This window comes from Coptis chinensis, chromosome 1 (genome assembly GCF_015680905.1).
Source record: "Coptis chinensis isolate HL-2020 chromosome 1, ASM1568090v1, whole genome shotgun sequence".
Classification (NCBI taxonomy): domain Eukaryota; kingdom Viridiplantae; phylum Streptophyta; class Magnoliopsida; order Ranunculales; family Ranunculaceae; genus Coptis; species Coptis chinensis.
Genome location: NC_141456.1, coordinates 43,219,547 through 43,243,923, shown reverse-complemented (window position 1 = coordinate 43,243,923; position 24,377 = coordinate 43,219,547). Strand labels below are relative to the sequence as shown.

At 35.7% G+C, this 24,377-nt stretch overlaps 3 protein-coding genes and 1 non-coding gene across 7 annotated transcripts; 2 read left to right on the top strand and 2 right to left on the bottom strand.

The window, feature by feature from the left end:
• Positions 1–4,625: 4,625 nt before the first annotated feature.
• LOC147524169 (CD2-binding protein-like protein) lies at positions 4,626–13,788 on the top strand. The gene is made up of 10 exons (XM_086602254.1): positions 4,626–4,953; positions 5,021–5,246; positions 5,324–5,449; positions 5,534–5,686; positions 6,739–6,868; positions 7,525–7,566; positions 11,412–11,585; positions 11,690–11,732; positions 12,766–12,843; positions 13,506–13,788. Exons 1-10 carry the CDS (start codon positions 4,874–4,876, stop codon positions 13,573–13,575), a joined length of 1,122 nt encoding a protein of 373 aa, XP_086458380.1. The 5' UTR covers positions 4,626–4,873; the 3' UTR covers positions 13,576–13,788.
• Positions 13,789–15,276: 1,488 nt separating this feature from the next.
• On the bottom strand, positions 15,277–18,342 carry LOC147524168 (acyltransferase GLAUCE-like). The gene is made up of 2 exons (XM_086602216.1): positions 17,597–18,342; positions 15,277–16,643 (listed from the first exon to the last, which is right to left on the bottom strand). Exons 1-2 carry the CDS (start codon positions 18,020–18,022, stop codon positions 15,729–15,731), a joined length of 1,341 nt encoding a protein of 446 aa, XP_086458342.1. The 5' UTR covers positions 18,023–18,342; the 3' UTR covers positions 15,277–15,728.
• A 189-nt stretch (positions 18,343–18,531) lies between these two features.
• LOC147524167 (protein LNK2-like) lies at positions 18,532–22,661 on the bottom strand. 4 transcript variants are annotated; one of them, XM_086602235.1, is made up of 6 exons: positions 22,367–22,661; positions 22,141–22,293; positions 20,854–20,982; positions 20,315–20,671; positions 19,406–19,554; positions 18,532–19,141 (listed from the first exon to the last, which is right to left on the bottom strand). In XM_086602235.1, the coding sequence occupies exons 2-6, from the start codon at positions 22,144–22,146 to the stop codon at positions 19,018–19,020; spliced, it is 765 nt and encodes a 254-aa protein (XP_086458361.1). In that variant the 5' UTR covers positions 22,147–22,293; positions 22,367–22,661; the 3' UTR covers positions 18,532–19,017. The 4 variants fall into 4 exon arrangements, 2 of the variants coding, with proteins under 2 accessions (XP_086458361.1, XP_086458352.1); XR_015218770.1 differs by having other exon boundaries at positions 18,623–19,141; positions 19,406–20,024; positions 22,367–22,654; XM_086602226.1 differs by lacking the exons at positions 22,141–22,293; positions 22,367–22,661 and adding an exon at positions 21,200–21,342.
• A 1,556-nt stretch (positions 22,662–24,217) lies between these two features.
• On the top strand, positions 24,218–24,290 carry TRNAR-ACG (transfer RNA arginine (anticodon ACG)). The gene has a single exon. It is a non-coding gene; the product is annotated as a tRNA-Arg (tRNA).
• The last annotated feature ends 87 nt before the right edge of the window (positions 24,291–24,377 follow it).

The following is a 24,377-nucleotide window of genomic DNA, read 5'->3' as shown; positions in this document are numbered from 1 at the left end:
CACGTACATTATTTTTTAAAATCTGCAAATGGAAACCGTCTTCTCCAAATGGAAAAAGAATAGGATACTGCATAGCCATAAAGCTTGGTTGTAACTCATTCATCCATTTTAAGCCTTCTGATCTTTTCTCGACAATTACGTCTCTACCGTTATTATTTTCATGTCCGTCTCCAACAATTAATCTAGCAACTTTTGTTGCCTCTGGTATGTTGTACTGCCTTGCATCCTTGTTTCGTGTTCCGATGATTCTCAAGCGCACGTGGATCAAATCAGACTCTCGGAATCTTTCTCTTGTTGTTCTAAAAGATTTTATTAGATTATTCTCAACATTGAACATTTTTATCAATCCATCAACAATTTCTTTATCTATGTTTTTCGGATCTTCCTTTTCTTTTCTTTTCAAAAAATCCACTCGGTTTTGAACTTCGTTTTCTGTGTCATGTATATATAACTGAGCAAATCTTGGCTTCTAGCCTGACATTGGCAGTAAAGAACCTATCTTATGATGCTTTTGCCCAGTCAATTTGAAAACATAGGGTCCACAACCTTTTTTGTTTATATCTTTGTCTATTTTTCCACCCATAGACGTCATAGCAAACATCGTATTGTATGATCGTATGTTTTCTCTGAATTTTCTTGATCTAGGTCTCCCATTGTAGTCCATGAGCTGCTTTAGAAAACTCGGAGGTTCTTTTAGTAATGGCAATTTTACCTTCCCTTGTTGGCAACAGATGGTGAACTTTGGATTCTTAGGTCTCTTATATTTTGTGTTCCTCTCCTCATACCAAAGTATAACACCACAGTGAGAGTAGACACTTGAAGGTCCTCTGAAATTCCACGGCGTAGAGAATTTTCCTGAAAATGAAAATGCACACATGTTAATAATATAAATTAATTTATCAAAACAATAATACAATTAGAACTTACTATTGGTGACAACTTTGTCTTGATTGTTCTATTGATCCGTAAACATCTCGTCTGCTAAATTGTCATCGTCTGTAGCATTAATAAGGTGTTAACAAATGATTTTGTGATATACATTAAGAAATGCATTAATAAGGTATTACCAATTGTATCATAATCAATTTCCATATGATCATCGCTTGCCAAGGTTGTGGCATTTGTGTATACAGTCGAAACCTCTTGTGACCTTTGTGTATTGCAAGAGCCAATATCTGGACATATAGATGAGAAAAGTAAGAATCCTAAAAGTTTTATTTCATAAATATATTATCATATTTTCAATATTGTACTTGATTGATATTGAGGAAGATTTGCATATTGAGTCTGCTTTGGAATAATGATTGTGAGATTGGATGTGATGGCTGCACATTGTTATATCCAATTTGCTGCACACATAATGATGTAATTAACTTCTCATAAACGTATATATATAAATATAATATAAATATGAATTTTTTTACGGTGAATGTTGAACATAAGGAAAGTCTTGGTATTGTGAATGTGAAATCATAGGTGATGATTACGCTCCTATTCTATTATCTTGAAAAGATAATGGATATGAAGGAAAGAATTCATGTGATTGTGTTGTTGAATGTTGAACATAAGGAAATTATTGATTGTGAATGTGAAATCACGGGGGATGATTGCACGTTGCTATTATACGGAAAAAATAATGGATATGAAGAAAAGTATCCATGTGCTTGTGTTGTTGAGATAAAGATATGTTAGTTCATGTGCTTGTACGTGCTTGTGCTGTTGAGATAAATGAATGTGATAAGAATTACCAAATGCTTGACCGACGGGTGAGTTTTGTCTTGGTGTGTTATGCATTCTTCTTATGTGTGTATGGTTTCCCTTTGCTCTCAACTTAAACATTCTTTCGATGCGTGCTTGTTTTGCCTTCAGTTTTTTGGAGATATCCATTTAGTTCTGCACTGTAAAATAAATTAGTCAATAAAATAAATATATACAAACTAATATGGCATGCTCTCTGCAGGATGGCTGACTCCTCGTGCTACTATGAATGTTATTGTGCTATGAATAATGGAGATCAGCTTATGAAGGCCTCACAATCTAATATATAAGGAATAAGCAACGAAAACTCATCAGATGAAGCATTCGAGAGGGGAGGAAGCTTTGTGGATTTGTTATGAATCGTTAGCGTAGGTTTCACTGCCAATCTTTCCAAATGTTATGAAGCTCAGGCTATGTGTCAAACCAATCAGGTTGTTATATTTCCTACCTTGTCTCGTTTGTAAAATTTGTGCATGTTTATTTTTTCTTCTCCGGAACTTTATCTACAGAAGTTACTTTAATTTTTTCTTATGACGTGACAATCAAATTTGGATTCTCTAATTGTTTGAACAAAAAATCAATGTGAGTTGGGGTTCGGAATGGAATTTTTATTCAAGTGTAATTGAGGATATAGGTCTATCTATTTATTTCTAGTTCGAGGACTTGTAGTTCTAGGAGTTAACTCAGTTCTAGGACTATTATTTCCATTAATAAGGGTACGGTAATTGGTCATACTACAATAAAAACACTTATTAGCTTCCTTGATCTAATCCATAACGTCTATTATACAGGATGGACGTAGAAGAACCGGAAATAAACGGTTAAAGTTCAATAAGATAGAAATGAAATTGAGATTAATATTGTTCCATTTTTTATTTTTTCACAGGTAAGTCAGTTCCATTCTTTATTTTTCATGCTCAAAGTAAGAATTGAGATGAAAGAGGAGAAAGAGTAAACCCCCCTTTCAGGGCTTGGTATCAACTATGTCGTAAGGTTATCGAGCCTCCACCGACTTCGAAGCCTACCTCAGTGAGGCAGCCTTGAAGGAAGGCTAGAAGAGCCCAAGCATTTCAAAGTGGAATACCCGTTGTGCACTAATGTGACTGTACTAATGTGCAGTCAGTTGGAGCAAGATGTTCGTCTGCATATGTAAAGGCCTACATGGGTATTCAGTGGAATATAGGGGGCAATGGATGGTGCCAAGGGAATGATAAGAGAAGCGATTGGAGAGAAGCTTCATGTTTCTTCTTCCTCTCCATCAGGCACAATTATTTATATTGCAAACTTGGGATGTTCAGGAGGACAGAATACATTCCTTGCAATCTGAGGACCATAGTAGAAGCCATATAATGCATATTTCAATCGCAAGGCCTTGGCCCTCAAAACCTAGCGTTTCAAGTATTCTTTAGTGATCAAGTCGGATGACTTCAACAAACTCTTCACTTCCCTTTCTCCCAAAAGACAATATTTTGCAGCAGCAGTACCCAGTTATTTTTACTCTTGCCTTTTTCCCGAGTCTCTCCATTTTATTTACTGTTCATATTCACTTCAATGGCTCTCGAAAGTACCAAAAGAAATCTAATGAAACAAATCAAGGACGTTTTTATGATTAGTGCTCTTTGGATTCTTACAATGTTGAATGTGCCCAATCTAATTGCATATGTTGACGCATTGCGAGGTATGGTTTCAGACTAAAGTTTTCTTTTGAAGTTGGTGGTGAGGTTTTGTTGGGGATTTTTCTGGTCATTTTATGTGTGTTTCTTGTTGTTTGGTTTGCTAGTATTGGGATTCGTTATAGGTGGTGTTACAATGCACTACCTTGATGAAGAACAGATTCACATATCAGATAACCTTAACTTCGATTATACCAAGAGTATTATTTCCATCATCGTGTCTTGCCCAAGCGTGTCATGTGGCTTGAATTGTAAAGAGAATATTGAACTTGAAAAATATGTAGGATCGCGTGTTATTGCTCCTAATCAGAATTTGAATCTTGCTATTTTGTTGAAGTTGTCGGAGTCAGATTACAATAAGAAGCTTGGAGATTCCAGGTATATACATTTGAATCACTTTAAAAAATGTTAGATGTTTTACGTTATGTGTAGTGATTTTGTTGTTTGCCTGTAGATCTAAGTTTTACGTGTTTTTCGTGCTTATGCTAGTTTCGTTGTCTTGTTGCATTCCATCATGTTGGGAACAACTTTCCTTGGAAAGACTACAAAGGACCTTTATCAAAACTTTGGTTCTTTGATTCTTAATTGTACACCATGGTTATTTATTATATATCGTAATTCCGACTTAATGACTTATCGACCAATGTTGTGTGTATAGGTTAAGGTGAACCTCTTATTGGTGATGGTGAAGTTTCTTGCCAGGTCAAGCTATCCATGTTGATCTACATGGGGGTGTTAGCAACTATTTTTATCTATTAAACACGGTGGCATATATTAAACATGGTGGGTGTTCCATTATTTATTTTCAAGTTTAACAAAAGAATTGAGATTAAGGCAAATACTTTCGGGTGGACTCGAAGCTGCAGATAGATCAGCAGATAACTTGGGTAGATGAACAAATTATTGTTAATATATAGAAGATGAAGCTGACAATTCGATTGCTAATAGAATTTGTTATCTATTTGTAAATGACGGATTCGATTGCTAATAGAATTTGTTCTAATAATATTTAATAGATTGTGATGTTATCTATCTACAGAGTTTTAGTGGAGAGATGAATCTACGTGGGAGTCTATAGAGTTTTAGTGGAGAGATGAGTCTACGTGGGAGAGCACTGTTATAAGAAATTGCCACCTAGGATTGTGATTGCCACCTCAGATAGACTCTGCTTTAATATAGAGAGACGTGATAGTAGATAATAGATAATAGATAATAGATAGATATAGATCTAAGGACAGCTGAGATGTGTCTGATTCTGTATATTCCTGTAGTCACAGTAGTTGGGTAGGCGTCACTGAAACAGTCTCTCAATGAACATAGATCTCGAGGCATAACATTTAATTGAATGGGCCGAAGCCCAAAGCGCATGGAAAAAGATAGAGATTGGTTTTTTTGGTGGGAAATTTGTTCTAGCCAAAAATAAAATATTGCAATTTGATCGAATGGAAGCAGATAAAAAAAATTCTTCACGCTCAAATCTGAAACGTCCTTTACCACTATCCGAAGACGACAACAGCAACAAGTAATTTTAAATTCACTCTTTTCTCCTCTCCCTTTAAAACCCTAATTATATATTTTTTTTATTGCAGGCAGAAAAAGGCGAGGTTTCCTAAAGGAAAGAAAGTGAAAGATGATGATGATGAATTGGGTCCTGTTGTTGCTGTTCCAATTGGACCGACTGTTGATTTGTCGGACCCACAAGAAGCTGCCAAGGAGCGTGCTAGGAGGCGTAGTGGGATGACTACCGAGTTGTTTATTGAACAAGGTGCCAAGGGAATTTTGAAGGATGTTTCTGCTGCTGAAGTTACTTACAAGGTTTCTTCAATTATTTCTTTTATACCCAGAGGTAATTCTAAGTTTCATCTATATATAATGGAGATTACTTTTGGCAGGATAATGCTGATTTCGGTGATCATGGAATCCAAATAGAACCTTTCAATCTCGAACAAGAGAGGGAGGAGGGCTATTTTGATGATGATGGAAACTTTGTTGAATATGTTAGAGAGAACGAAATCAAGGTATTGCAATCATTTTACTTGTCTATAACCTTTCGGTCAACACGATTATTTATATTCGTTCTTGACTTCTTGTATTTAATGCAGGACGCATGGTTGGATAGTGTTGTAGTTGATTCAAGATATGTTGGGAACAAAATTGTTGCACCTAAAACTGAGGAGGAAACCCCTGATCTTTCACCAGACGACATTGGAAAGATGAAAAGACGTATCGCTGATCTGCTTGAGCCTGAGGAAACGGTAAAGCACCTTATCTAGTTTTGGCTTTGATTACGATTTAGAGAAAACTGTAATGTGTTTTGGTTGCTAATCTGATATGTGGTCACTGAATCTATGAGATTTTTACTAGCTATCTGTTTATGTCTGTTGTGAACTTTTGCAATTGTACCATCTGGGAGCTTGTTTCTGTCCATTGTTAATTATCACTGTGGTACTAACTGGGAGCTACAACATTCACTTATTATATAGTGGGATATATACTGGGAGAGTGGGAGCTGCTTTAATGCCTTTACTAAAAACTAAAGAGGGTATTAAGACTGGAGGACCATCTGGTTTGAAATTAATTTAATTGGGAGCTACAACATGCACTTAAAAAGAAACATGAGAAAATGGAAAAAGTGCATTTGTCTTCATAATATTAAGCTTTATTCAATCGTAGTTATCTACCAAAGCTTTCTGTTTTTAATTGGAAAGCAATGAGGAAATAATGGCATGCATTACGAGGCTGAGAACTAAATCAATTCAGGAATAGTATCTCGTAAAATCCCCAAACCATTATCTCTGGAATGCGAAGTCTGAATTTCTAGTAAGGAAGGCAAAGAATGGAGGAATACCAATCAAAAGGGTAAAAGAGAGAATTAGGGTTTCCTCGTTTAGTATCATGACGATATGCAATATAAAATTTCCAAGGTATTTTCTCCTATTCTGCCTTCATAAGATCCACATCCAGCCATTCCAGCCTTAAGCATAAAGCTTGTGGTGTTTATTGTTATTTGTTAGAGTCCTAATGGATTTGTGACTATCTTGTCGCATATTTCTCTTCATATATTGTGTAGGATAAATTCTTCTTTATTCGAATAAATTTGTAAGTATTTTATTTACAGAGATATGATTTTTCATGTTTAGATTCCACCATGTTCTATTCTAGTTGAATTCTTTGATGCACACTTCTTTATGTATACATATTTCAATTCAAAGTCTCTCTTGGACTACTTTGATTTCACAGTCATAAGCTAAAATGACTATGTTTGTCTAGATTTTAATACTGGATGGTGATTTACATGTTCTTGCAGGTTCTACAAGCTTTGAGAAGGTTGAAAGGGACATCAACTGACAGGAAGGAGAAAATGCCTGAAGACATAAAACAGATGTTTGACCAGCTTACAGAAGATTCAGTGAAGCTGATGGAGAATGGCGATTACAGTTAAGTTCGTTAACTGATAGTAGGTTGTAGCGTATAGTACTGCCTAGCTCATTTTAGAGAAATCTGTTGACCTCCCTTGTTCTTTTGAAATATGTGGCTTTATATACTAATGTGTCTGGAACAAGGATCAAAGTATTCAGAAATTGAAATTGGCCTATCCATAATTTGTTAAAATAAAAAATCGTAAATGTACCATTATCGACATTTCTACGAATTTGTGAATTTGTGATGATTATTAGATAATAACAAAATGGATATATATACATAATGATATTTTTTTTGACATGTGAATAGGAATTATAAATCACTGTCGTGCTATAGATATTTCCAATCTTGTATTGAAGTACATATTTCTTGCCTCTAACTTGGGTTGTATTGAAAATGGGCATCCAATTTACAACCAATTGGTATAAGTGGAGAGGCCCCAGGATATATATATATATATTATATTGCAAGGCTTTAGACATCCGATATGGGATTATAATCTCAACACACTCCCTCACGTGTGGCGTAATCTTAAGCCTAACACGTGGACAATTTTTTAAACGGGAGACGTGGAGTAACATGGGCCTTTTGGGCTGGAGAAACTAAAAGTAAATTCTTGAATATTTGGTTATGCTATGTACTTTTTTTTATATGAATTTCCATCTTGCAGATGTCTACCATGAAAAACGAGAGGTCTTCGTACGTGAAGCAGGTATGTATAATGTTTGTTCTCTTTTCCAACTTTCCATTCATTCCCCATGATTCTTTTCCTATAGTTATCAAAGGAATATATGAACATTGCTACAATACTAAGGTTCAATTAAAATGTATTGAAATGTAAATGTAAATGATGTCTATGCATTTGAAATTTTGAGATAGAAATGTAGTATATGGAACCTCTGGGTTGTTTCAGACAATAAGATTATCAATATGTAATTTTTGGGGCTACCTTGGAGAGTAACATGTTACAATCCAGCTAGTGCTTGTTGTACATGCATAAAATAATCACAGTTTTTATAGGTCATTATCTAAATTAACAGAGCCTTAGTGAATTTATTTCCTTAGTTCTTATATATTAGTGGTTCAACTGTTGTTTAAAAGGTGAAGTTAAGATTCTCTAAAATCAAAGTTACATATGCGTAGAGCAAAGGATATACTCATCTTTTGAGAAGGAAATTGGTGTGGGTTGACACATGAGGCCAAAAAATCTCAAAGTATGTAAAATATATGAGTATAAGTTTAATATTTTTTTTGGGCCTTGAACTGTTTTGGCCTTTTGGGTTTTATGCCCAATGAATTGTTAGGCCTCATAGTGTTTAAAACCTGGGTAGTGGTGTAACTTATTCTAGAGAAAGATGGGGGTAGTTATTGATGTGGGTATAATAATGGTTATCTTTTTAGTATTCTCTTTCCATCAAACTAAATAAGAAAAACGGGAAGGACTTCTTGGGTTTGGGGTCTGCTAGCTTTGGAGAAGAAGAATATCACACATCCTAATATTTCTATTTTTGCTTTGGACTCAAGGCAACTGATTTTCACTTGCTTTTCTAAGTTGGATTATTTTAGTTTGAATGGATTCATATTTAATCTTATCTTGTATTTCACTGTGCATGCATGTGATTTTTCAGACTCATATTTAGATGTATACCCTCAATCATACTTTGTTTTATTGATTAATACACATGTATCTTCAAAGGTCACATGCTGATATGCCATGTTAGATTGCCATGATACATTTACATACTTGGCTTGTACAGATTAACATATAATTGAGTTTGCTTGCATATGTATAAGTTATGTATAGTGAACATGGTGAAGTTATGGTAGTATGTTTGATATGTGAAAATGAACCGCTTATTAGCCACGTATACTTTCATGGTTCTACTGTTGTAGTCCACTTTGTAGTTTATAGGTACGTCGATATTGACTACCTTATGTTAAGGTTGGCATCTCTGTGTACTCATTAATAATTAGTATGGGTCAGTGCTGTCTAATGACTATATATATTTTTGACGGTGGTGTTTCCGTACTATTTCTAAGGTATGTATACTAAGCTATGGTGGTGTATTAATACAAAGCATTGTATTAAAAGAGTTAATTAGCACAAAGTAAAAATTGAAGTAACTACGTTTTACAGTTTGTAGTTTAGGTAACGAAAAGCAATGTTGTAGAATCGTAACTCGTATCTTAAACCGTAGAGGTTAAGAGTCAGATTTAATCTTAAACCGTATCGTAAATCGTAAGATTTTTTTTAGACTTCAAATAATAAAAATCCAAATTACAATTTTACATAACCAATAATAAAAATACTCAAAATCCAAATTAAAATCCTAAAACATTACTAAACTACTAAATTACTAATAACTAATGATTAAAATCTAGTCTAGTGATCTCCATTCTCCAAAAAGTTATGACTCCACTCGTTCTTCAATTGGAACTACTTCATTTTCACGAACATTGCCATCAATGACAGCCATGTCAACTTCTTCCATCCCACCGTTGTCATCTTCCAGCATAATATCACCTATAATTTCTTCTTCCTCGTCTTCAATGACCTTGTTCTTTCCTTTAGTAGATTTTGTAAAATCTATTGGTCTTATCAATTGTTAACATGAAAAGTTAGTGATTTGGTATTACTTAGCTAACACAAATTACTTATTCTATTTCAGCGTTATGCCTTTATCACTTACGGCGACGTTTTCGGCTTGGCTCTCCTTGTGCAACAAAGCAATTGACAATGTCCATCCATGTGGTGTCTTGAGGAAGCACGGGTTGTTCACTCCCCACAATCCACTCATTGTCATCATCTAATTCGCCCAAACAGATTGGATCGGTTCCTTAAACCTGGTGAACTTGACGTTGTTCAAGTGCAAGATTGTACTTGACAAAAACAAGTGCATTCAATCGTTTCTGTTCCAATCTATTTCTCTTCTTTGTGTGTATCTACAATCATAACATTATGGTTTTGGTTTACGAGTATAATTTGATAATTTCAGCAAAACAAACAAACTAGAATTGTTAATTAGTAATGCCCAGTAACTCAATAAGCATACTATTGACTTACTTGAATAGTATGCTTATTGAACTAGCAATCGGGCATTCAAAATAACAAAGCTACCTAGTTTTTTGCCTTTTTGTTGCAAATTAGCAAATTATTACTCATAAACCAAAACCATAATGTTATGATTGTAAGAACAGTCAAAAGAAAGAAATAGATTGGGAACGCTAAAACATTGAATGCTCTTTTTTTTGTCAAGTACAATCTTGCACTTGAACTGAACGTCAAAAATCGGGTTCAAGGAACCGATCCAATCTGTTTGGGCGAGTTAGATGATGACAATGAGTGGATTGTGGAGAGTGAACAACCCGTGCTTCCTCAAGACACCACATGGATGGACATTGTCGATTGCTTTGTTGCACAAGAAGGAGAACCATGCCGAAAACGTCGCCGTAAGTAATAAAGGCATAATGCTGAAATAGAATAAGTAATTTGTGTTAGCCAAGTAATACCAAATCACTGACTTTTCATGTTAACAATTGATAGGATCAAGAGATTTTACAAAATCTACTAAAGGAAAGAACAAGGTCATTGAAGACGAGGAAGAAGAAATTGTAGGTGATATTATGTTGGAAGATGACAACGGTGGGATGGAAGAAGTTGACATGGCCGTCATTGATGGCAATGTTCGTGAAAATGAAGTAGTTCCAACTTCCAATTGAAGAATGAGTGGAGCTTGAGTCATAACTTTTTGGAGAATGGAGATCACTAGACTAGATTTTAATCATTAGTTATTAGTAGTTTAGTAATGTTTTAGGATTTTGAGTATTTTTATTATTGGTTATGTAAAAAATTGTAATTTGGATTTTTATTATCTTTATTATTTGAAGTCTAAAAAAATCTTATGATTTACGATACGAGTTATGATTCTACAACATTGGTTATGATTCTATTTCTTTTAAAATGTACTCCATGTTATCCTAATTATTCAGACCGGCTGGCTGAATGTAAGTTGGATTTTTGGGGCATTACAAAGTATCAACTATATTGGTTGTTACTCACAGTTTTCCATTTGCATATGTTTGGTTACTATAATTGTGTAGCAGAGGTCAAAATGTTCATTGTCCTTACTGTGAGCTGCGTATTATGTACTAATTAAAAGTGAAACGAATGGGAAACCAAAAATGAATGCCTCATTTTAGTATGTGGTTGCAGACCACTGTCTGTTATTTTCATAGTGCTCTAGGATAAAATGTACCTTTTGGAACATAATTAGCTCTTCTGCCTTGGTCAGTCATTTTTAAAAATAGTTTATTAGAAGGGCTTTAAGGATCAAACACTATGTAATTGGGATTTGGTGAAGGAATATTATATATCAGTTACTGTCAGCGTGTTTTCTCTTTTTAGCTGATGGTCTAGGCCTCTAGGGTGTCCAGATCCTGTTGTACAATATTATTGTCTTCACGTGCATCATCTATTTTGGCTAGCTTCCTTGTTTGGATTTCTTCTTACGAATAGTCTTTTTCTTTCTTAATAACTAATATTTTTTCTAATTTCAGAGGGATATGAGCGGATTGCTAAAGCAAAAGAGGGTACTAGCCGAGGTGATGACTGGGATATGTTTGCTGATGATGATGAAAATCCATCTGCTAATGACAATGGTTTGGTTGTTGGCTCTACTCCCGACTCTCACACTCAACCTTCATCTGATGTCGTGCATACAAGTTTAGAAAGTAAACATCCCTTTTTTTATACTCAGACCTATTTTATGTTGAGTTTCATGTGGATTGTTGAAAGCATAGTTGTAACTCACATCTTGTGTTTGCTGAATCTGCAGGCGGAGATGCTGAAAATGATTATGTATACGATGAATCTTCAGGGTAAGTTGTTTTGTTGATCATGCTACACATGATTATGTCCTCATTGATTAGAATGTAACAACAGGAGCATATTGCTGAAGGAAATACCTGAAACTTGTATTTTTTTGATAAAAAAACGAGTTATAGTGTTAGTCGTTTTACTTGTCATTGCTAAGTACACCTTTTTGTTATTGTTTCAATAAGATAGTAAATGTAACCACTTGTTCATTTGATGGGTGTCTTGGATGTTGTGTTGTAGTATTTAATCACCTTTTCTTATGATTGGTAAAACAAGACCTTTAATTGAAATACGTCAATGCATAGCAATTGAAGTAAGGGTTGCGAATCTGCAATTCTTGTCCCATTGGGAAGATGCTGAGGAATCTAACCCCAAATTCAATTACCTAGCAGTGATATCCAATCTCATTATATAAAATTGCATATTGGATCCAGATGATAAAAACATCAGCCAATCTGAATGGAAGGCCTCAAAGGGATAGCTTCTCTGTCTCTGATAACATCCTAATTTTTACCCTTAAACCCCTTCCCCTCACAGGCCCAATTTCTTACACTGAGAGATTAAGAAGAGAAAGGCTTTTGAAAAGGCCTTTATATGTTAAAGGAATCCTAAGACCTCCCAAATATGTAAATAGATATTAGCAGATATCTACGTCAGTTCAGAGCTCCAGATATGTGTTACTTATTAGAATTTTCTAAAGGATGCTTAAGCACACACACAGGAAAAAGAGGGAAACAATATAGTAGGTGAGTTACTTTCTCTACACAAAGTTTTAAATCGCATCTCATGTATATAATCTTGTGACGGATAAGGACAATGCTAGAATAGTTTGTAGCTTTCTACCTAGAAGAATTGGTCACAGCGAAATATTGTCATCCTTTTCTATATTGGTCATGATTTAACTTCTCATTGTGCATTGTTTAATTAACAGGTATACTAGATTCTAGTGGTGATTTTCGAGTTTGTCAACTCTGTACCTTATTTATTGATTTAATTCCAGCCTTTAAACTTACCTTACATTTTGCCTTCTTTCAGTTACTATTATAGCAGTACTCTTGGATACTATTATGACCCAACATCAGGACTGTACTGTTCTGCAAATTCAGGAACATGGTAATTAACTCGTGTTTTTTATTTTTATTGTATGAAATGTATTTTGGTGTGGCTTGGTCTGTCTATTTATCGTTTTAGATATTGTTTGTCCTTTTGGAACTTGTGTGGCTGCACCTGCAAGTGCTTATAGCATTTCAAGGTTCATGATATGTACTGCTAGTTTCTATCCCCATCAGCAATATAGATCGGGATATGCTAGTATGGATTCGTGAATCACAATTTGGTATCACCATGATATATACCAATTCTATTCTGATCCCCCACTTGCCTTTTCCTACGTACGTATTTATATGAAATCAGATTATCATACTTCGCAGAACAGTTTCAAATAGAAAGACTTGAGCTCGTCATTAACTCAGTCCCAAGGCAGTTGAAAATGTTAATTGAAAATTGATGCTTCTTAGTTAGGTTAATTCTCATTTCCGAGCATATTAATTAAATGAAACTTCATGTCTTGATATCCCACTCTCACTTAATTTCTGTGTTAAAACTCAGTTTTCGAGTTATATCTTAAAGAGTATCTGGTTTCTTTGCCTTAAGAGCGTTTCTCAAACTTATTGTCTTCTTATCAGTTAGCATCACAAAAACTTCCCAGACTTTGCGACCTATATTCTCTGGGTGCATGGTATGGAGGCTCTTTAATTATCTAATTTATTTTGTAGGTTTGCATTCAATGAGCAGACAGGCACATATGAGGAAGTCCAAGGTGAGGCTGAAAACCCTACAAGCTAACAAGTGAAAATCTGATGTATTTCGGCCTTTGTGCATATTTTAGTCAACAGTGTGAAATTAGTTTGCTGCTTTTCTTTTTCATTTCAAGAGGCATAGAAATGGATAGTTGCTCCACAAATTGTTAATCAATTGTAACTTGTATTGTTCAACGGAATACACTGGAAGTTGTTTTGGTTGGGTTATAGGAAATAAAGGGAGAACACTTTGATTTGATTTTCTTATCTATTATTATTCTGTTGGTATAGGTCTTACTGTACTGTTGCTGCTATATTTGTTCAATGTCTATTGATTATTGTTGCTGTCATGATGATTCATATGCTGCTGATCGGGAAAAAAAAAGTTTCTTGTTCTTTCCAAAATGTCAAGTTAAGTGTAAGCCAAACACTGCAACTGGACAACTAGAGCATCCAATAGATAGTTTATAGGTACAAACTATATTACAGAGTTTAGGTGGGTTATGGAGGAAAAAGTTGTGTGGGTGTCCAAGTAGCATCAATGGTAGCATTGCTGTGATGATGTTGAGGGTGTTGCAGTTTTGGTCTAATGTCAGCAGGGTAATGTATGGTTGATCTCTTCTCTGGTTCTTCATGCATTTATTGCCAGGGCTTTGCACCTCTATTTGTGGGCCGTGATAACCTTAAATCTGCTGATACCTGAACTTGTATTGTTGTTGCTATTGTCCCGCATTGCCTTCTTTGTTTAGGTTCAAAATGTAAGCCAGACCAAGCCGATTTTTTTCATTTTCATGGTTAAGACTTCAGTTGAAAAGCTGCTAACGTCCGATTCTTGTGTTTTTGGTGTGAGTTCAAGGTTTGTCTTTTAGGTGATGGAATGTAGGGTGTGAATGTGGTGGAATTGGTACAGGTTGACTGTTATCATAATAAGGAATAATTAGTAGATGGTCCTCTCCAAATAGAGGTGTTAAATAGTTGAGGAACATTTTAAGACTCCAACAATGTAGTTACTGCAAAAAACCATATCACCTGATGCTGATTTACAGAGACAGTTTAGTTGTCAAAATCAGGTTAAGTGGTCTACTGTTAGGCACAATCAAACCGGAGATGACATCTTTCTTGTTTGGGTGCAGAGACTCAACCCTTTTTTCTTGTCTGTTATTGTATTACACCACGAAGCACAACCTGTTAATATGATCCAAATGGTGCCATGACATCATTTGATATTGAAAAGTGTCAAATTTTCTTCATACTGATCATGGAAATTGTTCTAGTGGGGGTGCATTTAGAAACTTTGTTGAGAAAAAATGCGCTTGGATGCCAACGTGAGAAGACATTTCACCTTATGTAAGCTATCATGTCGAAGATTCGGCATATAGATGAAAGTATTCAATGTGACTAATGGACTGTCATAATAAAAGTAGGATCCATAGACTAATCTAACATAATCGAGTGAACGATCTTGGCAGAAAGGGGGTATGCGGACAAAAATCAAATTGGTTGGTTTCTGTCTGTCTGCCTTTAATTTCTCTCTCATTTTTTTTTGCCCCAATACCTCTTTCTCCTTCACCCAACTCTCTCTCTCCCAACAGCTCAACTCCAAAACAAAATGCGATGCAAATCTCAAGTAAATGATAATATTGCGTTTAGCCTTCAGCTAATATTGGACTATTGGGCCTCCATATTCTATGGGCCCAAAATCTTTTCCGTCCAAGTATAAATTATATATGGGTCCAACTTCTTCGGTATCAACACTGAGAAGTAGTAGGAAGCGCAAACCCTAAAAATTTTGTATAGAATAGAATGAGGACGATATGCGGGTCGGTAATATCATCGAAGGTAGTGACTCTACTCGAAGCAACATCAATCCTAAAAGATTTCATCTCTACAAAACCCACAGTTTCAGATGCTCAATCACAATATCTAAGACACTCCATCTCCTCCTTTCAACAACTACTTAATACTAATACTGCTCCCCACAGAGACAAACAAAGGCATATCAAGATTAAAAAGAAGATTCAGAAGAAGAAGAATAAGAAGATGACGCTCGGGATGCTTTCTGAGAAGAAGAAGACATAATTTTTGTAATTCAGTGTTGGCTGGTTTATTAAATTTTATAATTGAAATCTTCAATGTTGGTTTATGTTTGCTTTGATTACTAGAGAACATTTATATGTAATATATATAGATGGAGAATAGTTACGGTTTTTCCATGAACATTTGGAATAGGGATTGGAACTTGTCCATTTCCTCGTGTGGTAGAGTGACTAGAATATTTGCTCTACCATCACACTTATTCTCTCGGAACAGTATGATAATATCGTTCCAATCGCTTAGAACCAAAGGACACACACACTTGGGTTTACCCCATGGATATTCCACATCCTCAAAACCCAAATTCATCCAGGATGATACAATTACGTCACCATGTGGAAAGCCTGAAAGCCACTCCCCTGAATCAATGATTCGCTTAATGTACTCTTCTGTGATTTCTGATGATGCATTTGAGACCATTTCCACTAGCTCTGGGAATGGTTTCTCTTCAAGTTCTCGACAAGTGGCTTTCCAGTTTACGTCGATGGTAGCATTGCCTGTGTATGAAGGTGGAAGTTGAGGGCATTTTAGTCTTGGTCTAATGTCCACAGGGTAGTGTATAGCTGATTTCTTCTCTGGATCTTTTCCGGCATTTCTTGCCAGAGCCTTGCACCTCCAAGTATGAGCTGTAATGACTTTGAATCTGCTGATGCCGGCACCACCTGTATAGTCCTTACTTCCATCCTTCACTGCCTTCTCTTTAAGGTTGATAATGTCGTTTGGCTCAAACCGAAAGATTTTGGTCTCTAGCTCCAGTGATTTAACTTGAAAAGACGTCAGGTCGGACTCGTGTCCTTTTGGTGCGAGCTCAAGGTCTAGGTCTTTCAGGTGGGGGAATGTAAGATGTGAAGGAGATGGAATAGATAAAGGCTGACGGTCATTGTAAGGACTTATTAACAGATTATCGTTTGCGAACAAATAGGTTAGATCATGGAGGAACATTTTAAGGCTCCAACCATCAAATGTTACATGATTCATGCATGTAGTTATAGCAAAGCCACCACATTGGAACAGTATCACCTGATATAGAAACATTCTACGTGTTAGACACTTAAACTAGATAGTTGTTACAAATCAGACAAATAAACTTGATATAGTTGTTACAAATCAGACAAAATCAAGACAATACTGTTAGAGATAGTTGCACTAGAGCTTGCAACATTTGACCTTGGGAGGACTACGAAGTAATGGGGCAAGACGCTAAACACTGACATATTTTGCTTACAGAAATCTTTGGCATGTCAAAGGATGATCACCTCATAAAAGCATTTGTAGTGAAGGTTTAAAATAAACTCTTAACCTCATAAATCTATAACGTCTCATAATTGTTATAATGGACTTTATAAGGGGTGTTCAATAAACTGGAGGTTGAAGACTCTCCCTGCATATGGCATCTAAACCCTTCATTGCCTTCCCGTTTCTCTTCATAGAAGCTCATTGTTGCTGTAGTCCATGTGCTGCACTCTGGGGACGTCCCCAAAAGATAAAGCTGACTTGGATGCTGACAATTCTACGTTTGGCTCTAATTACTTCAAACAATATACAAACATCAGGAAAAAGCCCGGATACGATCAGATCAGGACATACTTTTAGATTTTTCTTTCATTAACTATTGTATTTTAACGGAACAAATATTCTTTATCAGTCACATTGTTCCTTATCCTTGTTATATCAGTAAACAACTAGATTGAGGTTGATATCGGATAATTTTTGGAAAAACAATGATGAAGAAATATCCCGGGTAGTTTGACGCATATTCAGTCTTTAAACATCACACAAAATACTGCAGCCTGAAACAAGACATATTTGAAGGCTCAACGAGAATGTTTGTTTACTGCTAGTATACTTTTCGCTCAATTTAGCATCCTAGAACAATTTATCTACTATATAAATTTTAATATGGATGAGAAATGACAGCACCAGGTAAGCATAACGATTAGAAATGAGATATCGTCCATTCTATACCAAAATACCTGGATAACAAAGAGACACTTCTCAGGGCGCATGGTTTCAAGTTGCAGAAAGGCTGGAATTGAACTGACCAGATCTCCTAATTCAGCTAGTGCCAGTTCACTTGAAATCACCACAAAACCCGCACCAGCTGAGTTACAATCAATTTCTAGTCTCCCTTGTTGAGTGTTAATCTTCAGCCTTCCGGCCAAATAATCGTAGTACACAAGTGCTTTTCTATAAGCCTTTTCCAGTTTCGCCAAGACTGTTTCAGGTGGAAAGTTGGAACTAGCAGAGAAAAAAGAAATAGTGCCGATATTGAAATTCAGATATTGTTCCAAGTCTGAAAGAAACATGGTCCTTCTTTCGGTATCATTCCACGGGATCAAGGTTGAACACCGTTTCATTGTGAGTTTGAGGTCCATAGTACCAGACGGTAAAGGGTGCATGGAAACAGAGTGGAAAATGTGTGTGTGAACTCGTGAAGATGTTGAAATGGCACTCTGAAATGTCCCAAGACTTGGAAACTGGTTCTACATTAAGAAAGTTCTCCCCATTGTCAGGTTTGTTATTTGGTTAGAGCATTATGAAGGTAGATTTATAAAGGCCATGCCGATAATCTCTATGCCGATAATCTCTATGCTGGAAAACTTAGCAGGCTTTGTATATGTCCACCTGACTCATCTCCTCTTCGGACCAAGTAACCCAGTTTCCTAATACCAACAAATGACAAACTGACAGTTTTTAATGGATAAGATTTGAGTAATACACTAATACTCAGGTGATAGTCCCTTCACTTATCGTGATGTCACGATGTATAAGAAATTAATTCAACTTTGAGATATAAAAGAGAAGATTTTGATTAAATAAATAAATAAAAACTTTGAGATATATGCTGCTGTTCATGCATAATGAAAACCTACGCTCAACCTGCAAAAACCAATCTGGTCGAGCAATATAAGGGAAGACGAAGATTACTGATTTAACTCTCAAACTTAAGAGCTTTGTTGTAAGTTGTGTCTACAATACTACCCTAATAATGCAAGATAATCTAAAAACATGAATCATAAACTACGTTTTGAAGCTAATCAATTAATACTGAGCGATGACACATCAAACCTCGAACTCATTTTTTGTGCCTGCAGTCTGTAGAAATACTATTATACACATGTACAAGTAGAAGCCAAAACAACAAACCAGAATATTTCAACATAGTTGTGAATTTGTGGCAGCGGCTGAGAGTTTCTCAACACTACTCAGTGATCAGCTACTTCACACCAACCACCCCCAGCAACATCTTTCTGACAAAACATTTCCTTTGTCACCACAAGCTGACTAGTAGGAGTCCTACAAATCTGTTGCTTCACTATCATAGAACTAGGCTGAGCAAAATCAATGCCAACCCTCACTCAATTATAAAGTTCGGGTCCTGATGACATGTCTTTTAACTTACTGGTGTGATATGGGACTCAAAGTACATCCTTCCATTTGGCCGGTGAAAGAGTAAATGTGCTAAATGTGCTATGGAACGATCAATGGGGTTGGTATCAGTTTCCATATCCATGAACCTGCATAAGTTCAAAATTAGGAAGGAATAAAAAACGAAAAATAATAAATCTAATTAGTAACTTTTCACTTTATTTGAATTTAGTTGAAGTACAGATTGAACAGTGGGGAAATCCATACGCTATTCCTTATGATTCAATGACAAAGAAGAAAACAGTGAACCATATAATACATGAGTAAGAGCACTATTTAGGCTACCAACGATGATCAATGAGAAAAAAGATAACAATGTCAAGAAAGAATATGACTACGCTCAACGCTCATACCTAATTGATTCTTCAGTTGCCATTATCCCACTTTTATCTATTCCATCTCCGATGATGCCACTTGGATGTCCCATAACTTGCCTTTGTTCAACACTCTTAGCCAAGCGATATAAGCTATCTCTTATACATAGCTTTGTTCTCATATCCAACTGAAACAAAGCAAGTTCAGCTAAGTACTGTGAAGCCATGGTTGATTCTGAAGTACAGATACACATTATGATTGCAGGATTTCCCAATTTCTTTTCCATGAAAACAGTTTTTAACCGTCTTTTCCAATCTGTGTTTGTCAAAAGTGTAGCTTTGCTAATAATTTCACTCCTGTTCAATTTTCATGATACATATTCCTTGCAGCCTTGCTGATTGTAATTATCTAGTAGCAAGCTCTTACAGACAACAAGTACTTATCTCTGCTGGCTGTCATAATTTGAAAAACCATGTGTTTCTTTTTTTCAAGAAATTTTTCAAGAGCAGTGTATATCATCAATGAGGTAGAGCCAAATCCACGGTTCTGTCTGAACCTTTTGTGTGCTATCAGATCATACAAGCAAACTTTTACTTCTGTATCAGTCCACCACATCTTCAGGGAAGGAAACAGAGCAGCTGACCATATGGCAAGAAACTGTAATGTGAGTGAAGAGAGAGTTTATTATAGTATATGACCTATGGATGAGAGACTAAGTGTTATAGTACAGAAAGATGCTGAAGGCTACGTACACACGAGTTTAAATTAATGCAGGTTTGGGTCTGCCTAACCCATAAAAATTTCAAAAAAAAATAAAAAATAAAATAAAGGGCTACAGATATATTTTGGAGGGTGAACAAAATCACCCGGCAGGATAGTTACAGGTCCAATACGAGTTCCATTCATGGATGATGATATTTATAAGATTGACCTCTACTAGGTTATACCTGTTCCAGGACATGGTGAAGCTTCCGAAAGCTGGTTTCCTCCGCTGAGAGTTTGGTTGATCCTGCTGAGCTGATTACAGAACAATCAAGAATAACTGAAGAATCTGTATCAAGATTTGGATGTTCTGTGATTACTTTTTCAACTCTACAGTGACCTTTAACTCCATCTTGAGTTTGATGCAGCTGCGTATGGAGAGGAACTTGTTCAGTAAACGCAGAATGGTTCACCAAACCCTCCTGTTGAAATTTGTTACTCGAAAAATCTTGCATTTGACAATTCCACTGAAGTTTATCTGTGTTTTGTTCGGTTGTCAGAGTGATAACATTTTGTGAAGAATGAGAAGACCTTTCCGTAGGCTGCACATATTATGAACCATAAAAAGAATTCAACGAAAGGGAACAGTGGTCATTCTTTCAAGATGTTAAACAGATAACAAAATTTGAAAATGTAACTTGAAAATCAGGTCCTAAGGGGTTCAAAACAAAAGAGGTTGAGAAAGAAATTGGGTGATTGGGGGCGTTGAGGAGGAAAGATTTACGTTTGCAAACTGTTGTGCTGTAACAGGAATGAGAAATGATCCACCACTTGCATATTTTGAAGTCTGGTCCTCTCTTTTCCCATCTGTTTGTTCATGGTTCTTCAGCAGCTTTCGTCTCAATCTATCAGGCTGCATGGAAGTGCATTTCAGTAAGACAACTTAAGAGCAGATTAAATTGCAATATAAAGACCGTAAACCAAAATCTCATGAGAGTCATATGTAGACAATAAAAAAAACCAACGGCAGTTGAAAATCACTCATGAATGGCTAAATGGCTAAATGGCATTCAGTAAACGATCCAAGAATCACCATGGTGCATGGAAATATAGAAACAACTAATAAATACCAGATGAAATGGAACAAAATTCATAAAAGCTTAGAAATCCAGAGTACTATATGGCTCAACAATATAATTTAGGAAATTCTGAATCTTTGATTGGTCAACAATCTAAAATTTTCAAAATCCATTGATTGTAAGAAAGTTGTTGGTCAGCTCAATCGCTTCTATTTGCAGGAAGAAAGCCACAAACCTAATGCCTTCAACTCTTTTATAATGTGTTGTCTCCCAGCTTTGGCCTCATATACCAAATGAATGACAAAGTCAAATTAAATTCTCATACCGAAAAATTCAACATTTTTATTCAATTTCCATTTATGACTTAGTAAATTGTTATAATAAAAAGTAATACAAGAATGCTGAAGTTGGACAAACAGTCTGAAATTTTTATTGCGTCCTTATTCCATCTACACTGCAACTATGAACCTCTTACAAGTTACAACAAAGCAAAAAAAAGTTTTTTCTCCACTTCTCCCCCATGACATTCCAATATTTCTCAAGTTTAGGTCCCCCTTCTCTCTCAAGTTTGAGTTCCTATAATCTTATCCTTTCGTTCCAGGATTGAGTCAAGAAACTTTCTATGAGACTCATGCAATACGAATAAAAAAGTCATGCATATACAAATATTTAAAAAATATTGAGCTGACTACTTACGTTATAAGTGATAAGCGGTTAGTTAGGAGTTTGCTAAATGCTAATGGACTTATACTTGGATACCCCAATCGGTTTCCAGACAAATCAGCTCACTAGTTCCACATTCAGTTTTGATGACAGGTATAACTTATTCCCAACCCCTCCACTTACGCTGAGCACTGATATTAAGTGCTGGATGGAGCATTCACTTAATGAACTTGTGTGTGTGTGTGTGTGTGTGCCAAAACAATCATGGTTAAGCTCATATAATTGTAAACAAACCATAAGACATGCCTTCGGTTGTGCTAATTGCTAACCTGCATTCCTGAGATAAATTGTGGTTTTCTTTCACAGTTAGTATAGGACGAGTGATCCAGAGTGGAATAATATTTTGATGAGAATGAGGAAGGAGACTGTTGAAGGCTGATTCTGAAGATGAAAACCAATTAGTGGAATTTCCTTTCCCAAATCTGCACAGATGAAACAGTAAAATTTAGTAAGGACAGGCAATTGCATAAACATAAAATAATGGGCATAGATTACCTAAAAAATTCCCCAGTGTAGCTACTAGTATCAGGCCATCCTTGATAAGATAGATAGCTGCTCTCATGTCCGTTGCCAAATAAATCAAAATCCCCGTCCGTGAGAGTTACATCATCAATCGGAAAATGGTACAAGCTGGTGTTAATATCCATGGATGCTAAATTTGACATTCTAGATCAATCTTTCTTTTGGTTTTTTATTTTAATTGATTTTGGTTTTTTATTTAAAAGATGAAGAGTACAGAGAGTGACACGTGGCGTAGAGAATGTGGGAGAGAAGAGAAAAAAAATCGAGTATGAGAAGGTAGTGGACGATAGATAAGTAGTAGATCACGATCAGTTCCTTTGTTTCTATTGGTTATGGCTTCTGACTGGACTAACTTGTTTGTTTTTTTGACACTTGTCACCTGTGGTGGAGAATGCTCATGATGCCACGTTTACTGGCTTTGCTTATTTTATACCTTCCATCCCATGTCGGCATCACTGTTTCGTCTATTCTCTTTTGAGAGGAACTAAGGCGCTAAGCAAACCATTTTAGAATGTATTTGTTGGACCCAAAATCTAGGGATGTTGAAATGGTACCCGACCCGGCTCGAACTCGATTTTTCGGGTTTTGAACAGGTATCGGGTTATTCAAACTCGGACTGGTTTTTAGCGGGTCGGGTTCGGAGTCGGGTATTTTGTTGAGAAGTGTGACCAAACCCTATTCTAACCCTATATTTCGGGTATCCATTGGATTCGGTTCAGATTTCGTAAAATAAAACCGGTATAAATTAGGAAATAAGACAATAAAAAATCTTATTTAAAATATATATTTACATTTTATTCCATCTTCGACTATCTACAAATCCTTCAAACAAAATAAAACTTTCATATGAATTTGGAATTAATTATCACTTATACTCAGACATAATTCTTTCATATGATTTAAAAATAGATGGACTCGAAAGAAATTATAGATACATGATCACGTCCAATTACTGAAAAAATTGGAAATTCCGACATAATTTTTTTCATAATCTAATATATTAAATAATTCATCATTGTAAAGTGTAAACATGAATGAGATCATAATCCAAAATATTTATCTAACTAATTCTTTTATATGAGATTAGTAGTATGTAATTGAAACTGAATTTGAATTTTTCCATAATTCAATATATTAAATAACTCATCATTATGAATGAGATCATAATTCAAATATTTATCTAATTAATTATTTTATATGAGCTTAGTAGTATGTAATTGAAACCGGATTGGGTTCGATTTCGAGTTGTTTAGCCCTTTTAATGGGTTTATGGCTAAATTATTGGGTCGGGTCGGATTTAGAAAGTATGACCATACCCTACCTTATGTATTTTGATTTGGGTTTGGGTTTGGGTTTTGTCTGGTTGGACAGGGTTCGGTGCGGGTTTTGGGCAAGATGGACATCCCTACCAAAATATGTGATGTCACACGCATGTTTGAAATTTTGGTAAAATTTGAAAACAGGTAAAGATATATACATTGCAAATTCCAATCCAGTGTTGGGTTCTTGAGAATTGCTGATATTAATGCAGACAAAACAAAAATTTATATGGCGAGGGACCGGTGATTATTATCTATGAGTTGAATACATGCTCGTCACATATTGTTAAAAACAACAAGGACTAAAAGTGTCTTTCGATGGAGAGTATTATGCACAAATGCTCCTCTTCACAACATATCTTATACGAAGTAACGACCATATAATGTTAGACAGCATTTGCATCAAGTTGACCCTCATAGTTTTACATTTTAAGTTGCTACCAAAACTTTTACATCAAAATGCTTTCATTTCTTATTAGTTTTCACAAAACCAACATACATGAACGACTCTGTGGCCCAATGGACAAGGCGCTGGTCTACGAAACCAGAGATTCTGGGTTCGATCCCCAGCAGAGTCGTTTAAAAAACTGTTTTGTTTTTTATCAAGCTATATAAGCATGACGTCTCAACATGACGTGGAGCAATAAATAATAGGGACCCACCGA